The 17,434-nt window shown below is 56.8% G+C and overlaps 1 protein-coding gene across 2 annotated transcripts in view; it reads right to left on the bottom strand.

Moving 5' to 3' along the window:
* The window catches only part of CYTH4 (cytohesin 4), a 28,771-nt gene extending 15,916 nt beyond the window's left edge, over positions 1-12,855 (bottom strand). The window contains exons 1-5 of one of the 2 annotated variants that reach the window (XM_060656427.3): positions 12,704-12,855; positions 5,258-5,340; positions 3,136-3,200; positions 1,955-2,021; positions 317-435 (exon numbers count right to left, since the gene is read on the bottom strand). In XM_060656427.3, the coding sequence (XP_060512410.1) occupies positions 317-435; positions 1,955-2,021; positions 3,136-3,200; positions 5,258-5,340; positions 12,704-12,722 (353 nt within the window). In that variant the 5' untranslated portion in view covers positions 12,723-12,855. Of the gene's footprint in view, positions 1-316; positions 436-1,954; positions 2,022-3,135; positions 3,201-5,257; positions 5,341-6,479; positions 7,882-12,703 lie in introns of those variants that run through there. The other variant, XM_060656426.3, reaches the window with a different exon arrangement.
* Positions 12,856-17,434: the final 4,579 nt, after the last annotated feature.

Below are 17,434 nucleotides of genomic sequence, written 5' to 3'. Positions count from 1 at the left end.
GGGTTTGGTTTTGTTTATCTTGGTCACTAGTATAAGTCCGGGGATCTGACACTGCTTGGCACACAGTGGAGACTAAAACATATCTATCTGTTGACCAAATAAGTGAATGAAGGCAGGCAGGAAGGCAGGCATTGGTTCAGAAGGTGGAGGGGAGCGATCAGTTAGCTGTCTCAAGCCCCAAGAGTCAGGACTTCCCTAACATAATTCGCTCACTCACTTACCTGCACACGCACGCACACGCACACACACACACACACACACACACACCTGCGCACACCCTCGTTCCCTATCTCCCTGAGGCCACGCACCGCCTTACCTCTCCCCCAAGTACGTGCCGATGGCCGTCTTGTTGAGGCCCTCGCCCTTGTACAGGAACTGCGCGATGTCCTGGACGTCAGGGGTCAGCAGTTTGTGCTCAATGAGATATTGGACGCCCTGGAGGGGGTACACGGAGCCCATGATCAGCACCCCCCCCCAGCAGCTGGCCTCAGTGGAGGAAGGGAGGGGCCCCCCGTGGCCAGACTGTGGGGCAGGCTGTGGGGGGACCTGGCATTCTGACATTGGCACAGACTGTTCGGGGAAGTTGTGTCCTTCCTTAACAGAAGCTGCCATTGGAAGGTGGTGAGGTCCCCATCAGTGGAGGCATGCGAAGAGAGAGAGCATCCTGCAGCGGGCCAGGCTCATGCCAGGGGCTCCCCGGGTCCCCTTCAGGCTCACACTGATTACATGCTTCAGTGATTCTATGAATTTATAATTTTAAGATTCAACGATTCAGCCCTTTCTTTTGTCCCCTTCATATTCATACATTTAAAAATAGCGTTTCATGTTTTTTTCCTCACAAGCAATCTATGTCCATTGTGTAAAAAATTAGAAAAAAATCCAGCTAACTCAAAAGGAGAGGAGATGGCCACGTCCCAGCATTCAGAGGGAGAGAGTTTCCATCGTGGCGACTTTCCTTCCCTTTCTACGTGAAACCTGCTTCTGATGTGACAATATCACGCACACCTCACGACCCAGGCGCTCAGAATCTGTCCTTCTAACTTTGGGAGTTTGGGGAAGAGGTTGCTGGAGGGTGGTGGTGGGGGGCCGGTTGTGAGGGGCTCTCAGTGACAGGCAGAGGGTCCTGGGGGCCCCTCAGTGGCCCCTCCCAGGTGCTCTGTGTGTACGTGCACCTGTGTGTGAGCACGCGTCTGTATGCCCGAGTGTGTGCGTGTCTGTGTGTGTGTTCTGTGCGGTTGGGGCAGGGGTCCGATTCCCGTGGCTGTGGAAGGCAAATGGGTGTGTGACAAATGGGTGAGTCTGTGTCACTGTGACGGGAGGCAACTCTCTCAGCCAGAGCAGTAAATTTCCAGGGACCCCTTGACTGCCCTGACCCTACCCCCGTATGTCAGCTTGTGGCTTCCTCCTGTCTTTGTTCAAGCAGGAAGGGACCCGGCTGCCACCTAGCTAGGTGAGAGGTTGCTCTGAGGCCAGGGGAGGGGAGGGTGGGGTGGAGGTGGGGGGTGGGGAGGTGGTGTGTGTGGGTGGGGGGGCAGGGGTGGGGGGAGGGACAAGAGTCATAGCAGCCTAAGCCCCCAGTGCTCCATGCCAGCACCCCCAGACTGGCCCTCCCCCAGCAGAGAGGCTGGGAGAAACTTCTGGAGACTGAGCCCCAGAATCTAAGGGCCCCAGTGTCCAAAGACCTACTAAAAAGGAGGAAGCAGAGACTCGGCTTCATAAAATGTCACCACCTCCTCCCGGCTCCTACCTCATGCTCTGCTATGGGGTGACAGGGCACTTAAGCCATGGCAGGCTGTGGGCCACCGGACAAGGTCCTGAGCTCCGCTGGGCCTCAGTTTTCTCACCTCTAAGGTGGGCAATCGTCAGTCGAGGGGAACGAGAGGACATCGTGAAGGTGTCCAGCATGCGGAACCCCCGACCCCACGACCACCCGAGCTCCCCACGACTGCCCTACCTTCATGGGGTCCATGTTGAACTTCTTACGCCCAATGCATAGCTCCTTCTCTTTCTGGGCCATCCGGCTGCAGACAAGGAGATGTCAGCCTGGACCGCCCCAGAACCCCAGGACCCCCCCCCCCCCAATCCCCAAGGATGCTTTTTCCGCAGCTACAGCCAATATTCCCCAAGGGCCCCCAAGGGCCTCCAAGTGGGGTCCTCACATCCTGCATTGGAATCGCCTCGGAGAGACCCTAGAAATGCAGGGTCTGGGCCCCTCCCAGAGCTACCAGATGGGACTGTTCCAGTGGGCCCAGCTCCAGCATTCTAACCGGTTCTGCAGCCGTGGCCCTGGAAGCCCAGAGTCGCTCTAGGGAGAGCATTTAGGGGGACCCTGGGCTCGAAGTGGGGGCAGGATGACAGGGAGGCCGGGGGTGAGGGCACGGCCCCCGGGGCCCGACTCCTGGTGCAAATCTCTCTCTGCTGCTTTGCTGGCTGAGCCACACGAGGGGAATCACTTCACCTCTCTGGGACTCAGTTTCCCCAGCATGGTTGAGAGGCTAAAGAGTTTAAAGCAGCTTGGTGGTAGGTGCTCTGTAAATGTTATGCTGGTGTCGGGGCTGGAACAGGACACCTGGAGACACGGGGCAACCACGTGTGGGCCCATGTGCATTTGTGGTGGGGCTAGAAAGGTGATCGGAGATCAAGGGATGGCAGGGGCCGGGTGGCGACTTCCTGAGACGAATGTGTAGCCGTCGGTACCTGGGGCCTCAGGGGATTATGTAGGGAGCAACCTTCTTATTCCCCACAAGGGGGGAAACTGAGGCCCAGGGAGGGGCGGGGACAAGCCCCAGGTCACAGAGCTGAGCGCTCCTTTTCCTAGCCCATCCCGTGATGCTCCTGGCCGGCGATTGATCAGGGCCTGGGTCAGTGCGGGTTAGGAGAGACTTTGGGTGGAGGGGGTGGGGATGGGGAGTGTCTCTCAAAAGAGGGGGCTGTTGGCAGTAAGGACCAGACCAGACCACGAGATGGGCCCTCAGGCCCTCCCTGCTGCCTCTTCTTCCAGGCCGATCCCTGATTTCACCAGGGCCCCAGGCCCAGGCAGGGCCCCTGCTCCCTCCTGCTCATTCCTGGTGTGGGACATCCTCGGGAAGCCACCATGGCAGCTTCCCAGGGGCCCCTGGCCTGGCCCCTCCTCACCTCTCCTCCGCGATCTCGAAGCAATCAATCTGGGCAAACACATCTGCGATCTCATCCTTCAGCTTCTGCAGGGCGGTCGGGGCGGGGGGGGGGGGGGGGTGGGGTGGGGTGTGGTGCGACAGGGAGGGAGAGTCAGGGACAGACTTCAACAACCACTTCCACCCCTGGGCGTGACCCCAGACCTCCAGTGAGCTGTCACTGCTCGCCTACCTTTGAGAGATCCCTTTCCTGGATGTTTCTCCCTCCCTCCCTCTCTCTCTCTCTTTTTTTATTTTAATTTTTTAATGTTATTTAGCGGGCACAAGTCGGGGAGGGGTAGAGAGAAGGAGAGACAGAAGAATCCCGAGCAGGCTCCGCACCATCAGCGCAGACCCCGACGCGGGGCTCGAACTCACAAACCGCGAGATCATGACCTGAGCCGAGAGTCAGACGCTTAACCTGCCCGCCCCACCCCCCCGGCGCTCCCCTCCCTTTCCCAGATGTTTCTTATCCTCAAAATCCCAAGCCAGCCTATTGCCGGTTGATACGCAATTCTCCATGGGCTCCTGTCTCGGGGGACGCGGTCCTCAAGTCCCCACCCTTCGCCCCACTCTACTTCCAGCCCTCCCACCTCCCCTCTGCAGCTGTGGAGTCTCCTGCCCTTTAGCCAAGCCTACCCGCCAAGCCCTCCTGCGCCCAGCTGCCAGCTTCCTGAAGCACAGCTTGGTGCCTGCCCTTCCCCAGCTCCTTCCATGGCTCCCTACTGCCTCCCCAGCCACGAGGAATGAATTCCCACCCTAGGACCAGGCCCCAACTCCTCTCTGGCTTCCCTCCCCCATCCATTTACTCTGCCGCTCACCCTTCACTCAGTGCCTACTATGTGCCCAGTATTATGGGGACCCCCCCGGGTACAAGATCGCGCAGGCTGTCTTTTCAGGGACCTTGTCACCCCAGTGGAATGTACAGAAGGGGTCGCTGAAGTGCAGAGAGGTAAGGGGACGTGTCCGAGGCCCGATTCCAAGTCTGTGCTTTCGCCACCCCCCTCAAGCCTTTTTTATTTTTATTTTTGTCTTGACCCTGCAGGAGGCGCCCAGGGGCAGAGGACCCCCTAATTATGCCAGCCACGACCGCTGGGCGGACAGGAGAATCATGCTTTGACTCTGGAGCTGGGGCTATGGTGATGGGCAAGACAGACCCACGCTTTCACGGGGGCTCACAGCCCAGTGGGGGTGGGATCATGGTGGTCATGGGCAAATGAAATGACCAGAGTAGCTACCCTGTCGTGGGCGCAGCGTAAGGGATCGCCTTGTCCAGGCACCATGGGGGGCACCTGAAACCAATGGAACATGGGGTGTCAACCGTACTCCAATAAAAAGAGAACGATCTCTGATCATTAATGTCGTGTCATGGTACAGGAAGAGCCTGGCCACCTAGGAGGTCTCAACAAAGCACTTGCTCAGTGAGTGATTTTGTATCTTCAACTTTCTTAGGTACACGTGTGTTGGCGTGGGGTGGGGCCCCAGCGACCACAGCCAGAGCGGTCAGGGCAACGTTTGAGCCAAGAACGAAATAGTGAGAAGGAGGTGCCCCGACGAGAGCTGCGGAGAGTCCCGGGGGCCGCGGGAACGGTGAGTGCAAAGGCCCGGGGGCAGGACTGAGCTCGGCACGCTCCAGGAACAGAACGAGGACCCGCCTTCGAAGGCTGCTAAGAGTCAAATGGGTGAATGTCTGAGAAACTGTGTTGGCACGGGCCAGGCACACGTTGGTGTTATCTTGACGAAATGGGTGACATTTTTGAGGGGCTGAAACTGGGGCCCAGGGTGGAGATGCGACCGGATCGGGGCCACACAGGCGGGACTGGAACCCGCCAAGCCATCCAGTGTAGACAGCACCAGGCAGGGCTTGGCACACAGTAGGTGCTTAACCGATCTCCCCCCACCCTCCTAGCTCTCTCTGGGCCCCGGCAGCTGAGCCCGGCAACGGGGAGAGCCCCCCCCCCCCCCCCCCGCCGGAGGGGGGGGGAGGGGGGGCAGGAGTGAGTGCGGGGCTGCGTGAGCGCGTATGGGGGTTTGCTCGTGGGAGGGCGTGTCGGCTCGAACACGCGTGTGGACAGGAGCCCGTGCGTTTGTGAGTGTGCACGCACCTGGATGTCTTCCAGAAGCTGCCTCCGGTGCCATTTGATCTGCTGTAGTTCCTCTGTCTCCCCACTGCTCAGCTCCGCTGGGTCTGGAGAGAGAAGAACGGGGATGGGCCGGGGGGGGGGGGGGGGTGTCCCTGGCTTGCTCCCTTCCTCTCCCCTCCCCTTCCCGCCCAGCTTTGCACCCTCTGGGGACATTCCCCTCCCCCCCACCCCCACCATCTTGTTGATTTGCGCCTTTTCTGCTCTACGCGTTATACTCTCAGCACCGTGACGGCAGGAACTTCAAGAATTTTCCTCAGCGCTGCATCCTCCGCCCCCTAGAAAGAGCTGACGCGTAGCAGGTACTCAAAATACCTGCGGACGGCATTCATCCTTCCTGGGCATTTTCATCTGCTATTTCCCCAGATCGCTTGGTTAGCTCACTTGGCCGCGTATTTATTTGCACAACCAGGGAGTGGGGTATCATTTTTGCCTCCCGGGCCATTGGTCAGACAGAGTCACATGACCACACCCTGCAAGGGAGGCGGGGAAATGAGCCCTTAGCATGGCGGTCCTGATACCATTGCGACCGTGTAAGATGGGGAGACTGGCTTTGGGGGTGGGGGGACAATTCGCAGCTCCCGCTCCAGACACCGAGGCTCAGAGAGATGAGGTGACCCGGCCAGGGCTCCACAGGGACAAGCTACTCAGCCCGGGTGGGGCTTGGATTGGGCTGGCTACAAAGCTGGGCTCTTTTCTCGTTACCCGGAGTGAAAGGAGACGCGTGTGTGCTGGCATTCTGTGCAAGGTGCTGTGACAATTCCCGCACTGGGGTCGGCTGGCTCACCTCTAACCCCTCGCGCTTCCTGTTGCATCCACAACACTCGCTTGGCCAAAATCTCCACGGGCTCCCTGTTGCTTAGAGGGGAAGAGTTCTCCTCCTGGTCCTCCACAGTCCCGGCCTCTCTAGCCAGCCTTGTCTTCCACCATTCTCAGTAAGAGCCTGGCAGTCTAGCCTGCCGGCTCCTCACTCCCCCCACACTGTCTCTGTCTTACTTTCCCACTTTTGCCCATGCTGTTCCTCGACCTGGGATGCCTTCTCCTGTCTGTCTGTCCATACTCTCCCCAACTCTTTAAGTCCTAGCTTTAGGGAATACCTGGTCACCTTTCTTTAAGCTTTTGCAAGGACAGCCCTTATGTCTCCCAAATGAAAGCAGAGGGAAAATTAAAGGCTCCCTGTCCCTACCTTTCCCTCCCGCTGACCGAGCTGCCATCTTGGATTGGGGATGGAAACTGGGTGTTGAGACGGCGAGGCACCAAGCAAGTATTCTACCCGTGGGAAGTGTCCAACGCACGTATAATGGGTGCTGCGTTGTGCCATCAGCTGTCCCCTTCAGGATCAAGGCACCCATTTCTTTCAGTGGCTGGGGGTAGGGTTGGGGGTAGCCTGCTGATGGCACAGCTGAATTTCCTCCTCCCCAGGAACTTAACTCAGCCGAATGGAACTGCCTCACCCGAGGACATGGCCCTCCCCAAGGACAGCCACTGCATCAAAAGCCAAGACCTTTCGCCCAGTTTCTGGACCTGAGCCAGTGCTCACACCCAGGCTCTGTTGACTGAAGGAGAAGCTGGGTGCCCAGGAAGAAGGGTCCTGAAATGCGATGACAACTGTATACGATGATTCCCTTGGTCAAGCAGTCAAGATGGCTCTGGGTGACCCACCAGGTCATAAAGTCAAGTGAGCACAACGACAGTCCTTCACAAGTGGCTCACTGAGGAGGAACAAGTGCGAATAAAACCAGAAGGTTCCAGTAAGCTCCGTGAACACATCACCCAGGCCCCTATGCCATCCACTGCTGTCGCACCAGGTCCCTTGGCTCCCACTATGTCTGCGTGGGTAGGTCCCTTGTGATCTCTCTGGAAAAGGAGCAAAGCACACCAGCCTGGTTCCAGAATGGGTGGCTTCGTGTTTGGGGACACGTAAACGCTGGGTAGCTGTTGAACCCTGCCCAAAGGTGTCCTGGAGAGACAGGGGTGAGAAAGGCTCCCAGTGAGCAGGACTCTGGGGAGGATGCCTAGCCACCCATTTCATGTGCAAAGAGCAGCGGCCCCCAGCAAGAACACGTCTGCATTTATGGTGTGCAAATTGAGGAAAGGAAATCTCCTTTAAGCAGGGGGGGGGGCTCTCACACCGACCACTCCTCCTCAAATGCAGACCCTACAGGAGCAGACACACCTTGCAAGTGGCAAAGATTGTAGCTACTAAGTTACTCTCCCTGCAGCCGGAAGGAAGCTTTCCTCCTCCCTCCGCAACAGCCCAGCCAATGAGAAAGTCACAACTCAGCCCGTGAAAAGCCAATACGCCTGGAGCCCCCAGTTAACTCCGATGGACTTGCTGTTTATTGCACAGCCTTCCCGACTCCCTTTCCTGACAGCGACTCCTCTCTCTGTCCTTCGGACTTGCCGAGGGTTTTGCCACAGCTTGCTTGTCCTGGATGGCGGTTCTAATACTCTTCTGGAATAAACCCCTCCTTGGCCAGGAAAATAGCTGGCAGTTTTGTTTTTTTTAAGGTTAACAGTGAACAGGAGAGGGTGGCTTGACTTCTCGGAGGCTGGGAAGGAGGAAGATCGGAAGATCGGGAGTAGGGGGGGTCCCCTCGGAGCGGACCCGGGGGATGAAGATTTTTGTGACGCCCACCAATGCTGCCCAGCAACCATCCAGCACTGACCTCAGCCAGGCTCTGACCGGCAGCCCAGTGCTGGTACAACTGTCCACGAGTGCAGTAGCCACGTGGCCCGGGTGGAGAAGCCACCTACCCGAGCTTCCCGAGCTATCGCCACCTCTGAATCTCTGAGTTGCCGGCAACAGAGACCCACTGTTTCCCCTCGAAGACCCATCAGCCAACTCGGGAGGCAATGGGATTGCAAAGGATCCCTTCTACTCCTAAAGGCCAGCGATCCATCTTGACTGGAAGCCATACGTGGTCCGGACGTGCGGGGGGGGGGGGGGGGGCCCTTCCTTCCCACAGAGCCTCGGCCGGTGCCACTGTCCAGGGGTCGTCAGATGTCGAGTACTGCACAACATCACGCTGGACCAAGGGGCTCTCTTCCCAGGAAGGCAGGCGTGGGAGGAGCATCCAGCCAGGGGATCCGCTGGTCCTCTGGGACCACTTCGCCCCCCGGAAGCTGCCAGCCTGGTGGAACAAAGCGTCAGCTTGGAGCTGATGTCCTGCTTGGATGGGGCACCATCCTCCAGGATGCAGGATGCAACCTAACCCAGCAGCCATCAGGTGTGTTCTGGTCCCCGCAGGTCACTGACACGGACCCAGGAGGGACGAAGAGTGGCGCCATGTGCCCTCCTCCTGGTGGCCCTCTTGGGAGTCTTGCTTTCTGTCCCTGCAACACTGGGCTCCGCAGGCCCAGAGAGCCCCGTTTCCAGGGAGGAGGTGGGGGGTGGCGAAGGAAGAGTCTCCCATTGACCTTCAGCTCAAAAACACCTGCTTTGTGCCAGCGGCTCGGTGTAAATTATGTCACTCGATCTCACAGCTCTTTGAGGCACACTGACATGCACCCCTCTCTCACCCTCGTGTCTCCCCCGCGCCACGCCCCGTCCATCTCCTTTCCGTTAACACGGCCCCACCCCCACCCCCACCCCAACCTCGGCGTGTCCCTGGACCCCGTGTCTCCCGGCCTCCACTCGGCACCTCCCATCCAGTCTCCTGCGGCGTCCCGTTGTCCTGGGGATGACACCCCGAGTCTTCCGGGCCCCCCGGTTGGGCAGGCAGGGCCCCATCTTCCACTGACATTGTGCCACCCCCGCCCCCGGCTTGAGGCCTCCTGGACGTCCTCCACTTGCTCCCACGTGCGAGGCCGTCCTCCACTTGCTCCCACGTGCGCCCTCTCCACAGGCTTCCGCACGCACAGGCTGTTCCCCGTGTCTCGAATGCCTTTCCTTCCGCCCTCTGCCTCGTCACCCCTGCTCAGCGTCTCCCCTCTCAGGTGCCCTCCTGTTCTGTGTCCGAGGTGACACGGCTGGAAGGTGCTGGAGCTGGGGGTCACACCCAAGCCCATCCAGGACTCCCGAGGCCACAACCCTGATGTTGATCTTCCGACAGCAGATATCTTTGCGCAAATCATCAACACCCCACCAGGTACTAGCTCCTGGTTGTTCTGACCGGAAGTGCCGACCGTGGCTCCTGTTTGAGAATGAAGGCCAGATACAGAATGATGCCTTGTTTTTTTGGCGGGAGGTGGGGGGAAGAGAGAAAACAAAGCCAACTCTCCAGAGCTGGGGAAACTGAGGCATAAGCGTGCGTGGCGAGTTTTCTCAGGACAGTGGGAGGGCGTGGGGACGGGGCTGTCTGCAGTTTGTCTTCACAGAGCTTCTTCTGTGGTTTGGCAGGCATGTTCATGGACCCCCTGGATCCCCTGTCCCCTTCTGGAGGGATTCTGACCCCCCCCCCCAACAGGTGGCCCCTGTCACGTGAAGCCCGGGGCCTTCCACCCCTTCACCTGTCTGTTTCAAAGCGGGGATTTCTCCCCATTTCAGAGCTGAGGACACTGAGGTTCAGGGAGGGCGACAAGGACGCAGGGTCAGAGTGGCCACTTCTGAGTCTGAGCCTGGCGACGCTGGGGTTTCAAGCACCGAAGGCAGCTCGTGGGAGTTGGATTTAATTAAAAAAAATTTTTTTTTAAATGTTTGTTTACTTTTGAGAAAGAGAGAGAGAGAGAGAGAGAGTGCGCAAATGGGGCAGAGAGAGGGGGACAGAGGACCCGAAGCAGGCTCTGTCCTGATAGCCGCGAGCCCGACGTGGGGCCCGAACTCACAAACCGCGAGATCATGACCTGAGCTGAAGTCAGGGGCTCCACCGACGGAGCCACCCAGGCGCCCGCCCCGTGGAGTCGGGTTTTAGTAACAGTGCTCATGAAACACACAAAATAACAACATGATAATGATAACCGTGAACTCTGTTGACTCCGCCCTGGGCTCGGTGATTTTCCCGCCTCACGAAGGCTGCTTTTGGATGCCCCCCCTCCCCCCAACGCTGTAGGCTGCGGCTGCCCTCTGCACGGTGCCCAGGCCAGCTGTCAGTGCCCTGGTGCCCACCCTGGCCATCTACCTCCCCAGCTCCTCTCTACTTCCCCTTTGTCCTTCCTCTTTCCCATCATATTTTTAGAAATCTTTCTGCTCGCAGGCCCGTTTCCAGGACAGCTGGCCCAGCTTCCCCTTTCCAGGGCGGGAGGAGGGCGCTATCCTGGGGGCCCGAGGGCAGAGGCTCCTCAGAGTCTCGGCGGGGGGGGGCTTGGGGCAGGAGGGGGTGTCTGGCAGAGCTGTTCCTCACCCCGGCCCCCGAGGCTCTGTGGGCGACGTGTGGCTTCCTCCCCGCCCCCAGAGCCAAGCTGCCTCTATTTTTAACTACTCCCCGGCCTCCCTGCACCAGCCCAAAGGTGCTGTCTTTGGTCACACAGAGGCTTTGTTGCCTGGGCTGCTCACCTTCCCGGCAGGCCCTGGGGGGAGGAGGCCTGAACACGGGAGGCAGACAGGGAGGCCGCCCTGGGGGACCCGACTCCTCCAGGAAGTTTTCCAAGATCTCCCCCTCTCCCACGTGGAAGGAGTCGCTTCCTCATTTGCTCTGGGTCATCGTCCTGCAGGATCTGAGGGTCTGTCTCCCACTCCCCCATGTCCTGGACCAGCAGCCTCCCCCAGGGCTGGGCCTGCTGTCCCCAGCACTGCCCAGCACAGACCCTGCACGCCGGAGGACTGCTTATAGCACGAATGAATGAATGAATGAATGAACCAATCCGTGGAGATCTGAAATCTCCCAACAGACCGCCTGCGTTGACTTCACTCAATCCCTTCCCTCCCAGGGCCAGCCCAAAGCAAAGCAGCAGCCCGCCTTCTGGGCTGCACCTTCCGCAGCCCGGGCTCACCCGTGGCTCTCTCTCCTCTCAGGTTCTTGTCCCTGCCCTGCAACTTACTGGCCCCCTGACTTCAAGTAAGTCAGTTCTCTCCCACAGTTCACCTCCGTGAGCCTCAGTGTCCTCGTGATGGGGACAACCATCCTTCTTCTTAAGGACCCATCCATCACCTCTTATCTGCTGGGTAATCTTAAGCCAGGTGCTGTTCTCCGCTGGGTCCCCGCCTTGTCATCTAGTCTCCACCTAAGACCTATTCACGGAGCCTGTACGGTCTGGGAGCCACCTGCCGTCCAAAGCCCAAAAGCTGTTGAAAGGGAAGGGTAGTTCTCTAACCATGTTCCCCAGAGCCCGTGGGGTCAGGGGAGGCGCGGTGGGCGGGGTCAGACTGCTCGGTGTTAGGTTTTGTTTGAAGAAAGGGTTCTGTTGCTAACGGGCTTGACGTCATCTGAACTTGGGGAACTGGACAGCTCCTGGAAGCCCTCGTCTTCTGGATTTCCAGGCAATGCTGGGACATTCTTTTTTTTTTTTTTTTTTTTTTAAGTTTATTTATTTGTAAGAGAGAGACAGAGTACGAGTGTAGGAGGGGCAGAGAGGGGGCGGTGGGGGAGACACAGAATCCGAAGCAGGCTCCAGGGCTCCGAGCTGTCCGCACAGAGCCCGATGCGGAGCTCGAACCCACAAACTGTGAGAGCATGACCTGAGCAGAAGTTGGACGCTTAACCGACCAAGCCACCCAGGCGCCCTGATGTTGGGACATTCCGATTGCAGGGCACAGAGACCTTGTCCCTCTTCTTCCCTCTGCCTTGCAGAAATGCAGTTCTCTTCCCTACCAACCATACGCATGTCTCTCCTCTTTCCCCCAGACACGCGGTCCTGCTCACTGGGGAGGGGCTCAGCCATGGTTCTCTGCTGCTCCTCTCTGGCCCCCTCCACTGGCACTCTAGGTGGTGTCCTCAGCCTCCCCACAGGCCACCCTCATCCCCCCACCCTTAAAGTCCAAACAGGAGCTTCAGGGCCCCTGTGCCACCCAGATGGCCATTATCACCAACGTCATCATCTTCAACTCAAGCAACCTTCCTTGCACTGGTCATTCCTTCCCCAGCACCCCCCCCCCCCCCCGAATATTCCTTCCCCAGAAACCAACAGGGATCACTCCCTCCTTCCTTCAGGTCTCTGCCCAAATGGTGTCTCCTTCTGAGGTCTCCTCGACCACCCCCTCCCATGTCCCTTATCCTACGTGACTGTCCTTCGTCCTGCCTGTCACCCCCTGACATATTACATTAATACCTTTATGTCTGTCTCCCCCTGTAGAGCGTGAGCTCAGGAGGGCAGGCACAGGGCCTGCTTTGTTCCCTGTCCTCCCAGCACCTGGGCCACAGCTTGGCACTTAGCCTGAGCTCGTAAACATTTGTTGCATGCTTCTGCATTTCCACACTGTCTTACATCTATTTACATATGGATTCCGTCCAGGATCCTGTGAGGCAGGCACTGTTGTCCCCATTTTACAGAGGAGGAAACTGAGGCCCGGAGAGGTCGGCCCCGGGTGCTTACCTGGGTGGCACAAGTCCATCCTGAAGCCCCGGGGAAGGGTGGCCTCCGCTCCCGTCGCCTGCTGACCCAGCTGCTGCTCAAGCTGACCAGGCAGAGATGTGTCACTGAGGCTACACCAGGCCCCTTCCGGGTGGCCCCGCCCAGCCCCGCGTGGGGAGGAAGTCCTGTCTGCCGGGACCTGGTGTGCAGGCTCTTGAAGCAGCAACACTTCCTAAAACCAGCAGAGTTTCGTGTGGCAGGGACTCTTTGCATTTTTGGGTGTGGACTGGGGAGATTTAGAGGCAAAAGAGACAAACAGAGGGAGGGGTTGGGGGGTAAAAAGAGAAAGTGAGAGTGAGAAACACGTACGTGCGCGTGCACACACACACACACCCGCTCCCGCACCCGTGCACACACAGAGGATGATGGCTGCTGGAGGGCACAGTCTTCCCTAGGGGATAATGTGGGATGATGGGCCATTTACTTAGCAACCTCCCCAGATAAAGCCTCTGGACAGCGGGGCCCCAAAGAGTCCACCCTACCCACAAGCTATCTTTCATCTACTTGGGGAAAAGGAAAATGCATTCAGTGCCAGGAAAGGCTTTGCTTCCCCTCCGTGACATGTCTGGCTTTTTCCTGTCTAGTGACCACTCGGCCATATGTTTAGTGTCCCTTTTCCCTCAGGCTGCTAGGAAGCTCCTAGTCAAATGTGAAGCTCCTTTGCAGCTGTTCTATTGTCGCCTATCGACTTGGGGGCCAGATGCGGCCGTGGGACTCTCAGCTCTGCCACTCGGGACCCGTGAGAGGTTGGACAAGCCGCTTCTCTGCAAGGAGCCTCAGTGTGCTTACCTATAAAAGGGGAATAATACTACTCACCTCCGGTTATAGAAAAGACGAGGGGGAGGGGCGCCTGGGTGGCTCAGTTGGTTAAGCGGCCGACTTCGGCTCAGGTCATGATCTCACGGTCCGTGGGTTCGAGCCCCGCGTCGGGCTCTATGCTGACAGCTCAGAGCCTGGAGCCTGCTTCAGATTCTGTGTCTCCCTCTCTCTGACCCTCCCCCGTTCATGCTTTGTCTCTCTCTGTCTCAAAAAATAAATAAACGTTAAAAAAAAATTTAAAAAAAAATAAATAAAAAAAAAAAAAAAGAAAGAAAAAACGAGAGGGGAGAGTGTCCGTAAGATGCTTGGGACATAGTGGGTACTCAATAAACCCTACCTTCTTTCCCCTTTTGTTTTTAATTTTCTTCCTGGTTAAAATTCCCAATTTCATTGCTTGTGCCTTTTCTGGCCAATCGAGCCAATGTCTTCGTGGGGAAAAAAGTATTGTGTAAAGAAATTTCTAGGGCCGCCCGGGTGGCTCCGTGGGTTAAGCGCCCCACCCTTGATTTAGGCTCAGCTTATGATCTCATGGTGCGTGAGTTCGAGCCCCGCGTCGGGCTCTGTGCTGACAGCGTGAAGCCTGTTCAGGATTCTCTCTCTGCCTCTCTCTCTGCCCCTCCTCCGCTTGCGCTCTCTCTTTCTCTCAAAATAAATAAAGTTAAAAAAATCTATAAAAATAAATAGAAATGCTTCCTCGGTGAAACTTTGCAGCCCACCTTGATTTATTCATCTGTTTCCCCACTGGTCTGGAGGCTCCATGAGGACAGGGTCACCTCTGTGTCTCTGTGTCTGGTAAAAGCAATGAATGAATGAATGAGTGAATGAATGAATGAAAGGAACATGGGGGGAATAACTTGGTTGCTGCCCAAGTTGGCTGCACCTTCCACCCTTCCCCGTGTGCACACCCCTCTGCACGGCTACGCTGCCTCTCCTCCCATCTGGAGGGAGAGTCTGTCACTTCCCCTCGAATCTGGCCACCTGCCATGAGAGCCAGCCTGCGGGCTCGCCCGCTGGAGGACGGGAGGCCGTGCGGAGAAAGGGCCCAGCTGTCCTGACCGCCACCCGGTTGCAGCCTCCTGAGTGAGCCCGGGCGACACCGGAAGAAGGACCCCTAAGCGGAGCCCAACCCACATGGCTGTCCCACGGCACTGTGAGATGTGACAAATGTCTGCTGTTTTCAGCCACCGGCTTTCGGTGTGTGTGTGGGAGGCTTGTTATGCAGCGAAAGCTCACTGATACAGGGTGCAATCCAACGCCTTCATTTCATGGAAGCGAACACTTGCGTGAGGCTCATCTCTGGGGCATGCTTGACGGAGTTGGAACTTGAGTCAGTGGCCAGCTCAGGGCCAGGGGCCAGGCCCACCCCCTGCCAGCCTTGTGCTTTCAGGACTCCTGGAAGCGGCCCCCTTCCCGCCTTTGGCTCTTTGGCGACGCAACGTGATTCTCTGGGAAAACTTGTCGAAGTGATCTGCGTAGTAAACTAGACTTTTTTTTCTCTGCAAATCTGGGTCTGAGGCACAAAACACCATTTCCTGGGTCACCTCAAAACCAGAAATGCGGAGGAAGGCGTCATACCCTGCGTAGAAAAATGAACACGGCAGGTCCGGGACTGCCATCCTTTACAAAAGCATGCTTGCAAGTCTGGCTTTGGGCTGGCTTCTGGCAACTTGGGCTTCCGGTGGGTTCCTGCCGTTCCCTGAGAAGCGTGGCTCGCCGAGCCTAAACCGTGCAAACAACGTGGGTTATGCTGACCACCTGCTTTCCTTCTGGGGGTCTAGAAGTTTGGTGTATGCTGGGCAGGGGCTGCCTACGTGACCAGCCCCCAGTAAAAGCCCTGAGCAGAGTCTTTTCCTGCGCATTCCTGGTTAACAGCACCTCACGTGATTGATAGTCTCTCGTTCTCTGAAGATTCAGCTCAAACACCACTTTCTCTGTGAAGCCTTCTCGTGATTACACCTTCCTTCCCTCCGTCCCGACAGCCCTGGTCATGTCTAATCACATAGAGGCAGGTAGCCTGGGAGGGAGGGACCCTCTCATTGTGGGCGGCAACGTGTTTGGTAGAATCCATAGTAGGTAAACTGTAGAGACCATGAGTCAATCCAACTCAACACTTGCCAGCTGTGTCGACTTCTCCTAACTAAGCTTTGCTTTTTGTCGTCTGCAAAATGGGGACAGATAAAATTGGGGCTGTTTATATGAAACAGAAAAGCCAAATAACAATGGTTTAAAGAAATTAGAGGCATATTCCTCCCTTATGAGAAAGAAGCCTGAAGGAGGTAATGTAGGACTGTTCTCAGAGAAACCTGGTAACGTTTTGCTTCTGCCCCGAAGGTCTCATGGCCCCAAATGGCTGCCTGATCTCCAGCCATTGTGCCTGAATTTCAGGTAGGGAGAAGAATGCAGATGGGAAGGGCTCCCTTACAGGCCTATTCCTGAGGTTCTGTGCGGCCTGAGGTCAGCGCTTTTTCCCAAAACGGGGCTCTGCTTCCTCCATGTGAACTATGTGGCTGTCCATAGTTGGTCCCTAGTTGGTGATGGGACACCTCACAGCAGTCTCCAAACACGGAGTTTGGGAAGTCTTCAGATGGCCACCACTACCATTTATGGAGTGCTCACCTCAAGCCAGGAACTGTGCCAAGTGCTTGTATATCCTCCCATTTAAGCTTTTCCACAACCCAACAAAGCGTATTACTATCCCTGTTTTATAGGGGTGAAAACTGAGTTAAGTTACTTGCTCAAGGTCACACAGCCAGGAAGAGGCAAGCTCGGATTCAAGCCCTGTGCTGACCTCATTGCCACTCTGAACTTACCCAAGCATCCCTTCGAACATTTAGAAAGAAGTTTAGTGGCCTGCCCTCCCCTCGGGGGAGAGATAGGAAAGGTCCAGCCCTTGAATCCAATTGTAGCAAAACCATGTAGGTGACGCTTTCTGTGGCCCCAAAGCTCAGAATTCCTCACCTGTTGGGCACAGCTGGTTTGAAGGCGAGAGAGCTGGAAGGAGCCTAGAGATGGTCTAATTCAATGACCTCATTTACATGTGGGGTCACTGAGACCTGGAGGAGGCGGGGTTAATGAGTGAGTAAGGGGCAGAACTTGCCCTTGAGCCCATTTGGGCTGCACAGTTAGAGTAATCCATCCATCCATCCATCCACTCATCCACCCACCCATCTATCCATCCATCCATCTGTCTGTCTGTCCATCTGTCTGTCCATTCACCCATCCATCCATCTATCCATCCATCCGTCTGTCCGTCTGTCCGTCCATCCATCCATCCACTCATCCATCCACCCATCTATCCATCCATCCATCTGTCTGTACGTCTGTCCATCCATCCATCCATCCATCCATCCATCCATCCATCCACTCATCCATCCACCCATCTATCCATCCATCCATCTGTCTGTACGTCTGTCTGTCCATCCATCCATCCATCCATCTATTCATCCATCCATCCATCCATCCATCCATCCATCCATCCATCCGCCTGTACGTCTGTCCATCCATCCATCCATCCATCCATCCATCCATCCATCCATCCTCCTGTACGTCTGTCCATCCATCCATCCATCCATCCATCCATCCATCCATCCATCCTCCTGTACGTCTGTCCGTCCATCCATCCATCCATCCATCCGCCTGTATGTCTGTCCATCCATCCATCCATCCATCCATCCATCCATCCATATGTCCGTCCATCCATCCATCCATCCATCCATCCATCTGTCCATCTGTCTGTCCATTCACCCATCCATCTATCTGTCCGTCCATCCATCCATCCATCCATCCACCCACCCATCCGTCCATCCATTCACATCCATTCAGTAGATGTTTACTGAAGGCCTACTATGTGCCACGCACTCTTCTTGGCATTGG

The sequence above is a fragment of the Panthera onca genome, chromosome B4, assembly GCF_046562875.1.
Source record: "Panthera onca isolate mPanOnc1 chromosome B4, mPanOnc1 haplotype 2, whole genome shotgun sequence".
NCBI classification, from domain to species: Eukaryota; Metazoa; Chordata; class Mammalia; order Carnivora; family Felidae; genus Panthera; species Panthera onca.
Note: the sequence above shows the minus strand (reverse complement) of the source record. Positions and strands in the feature narration are given on the sequence as shown.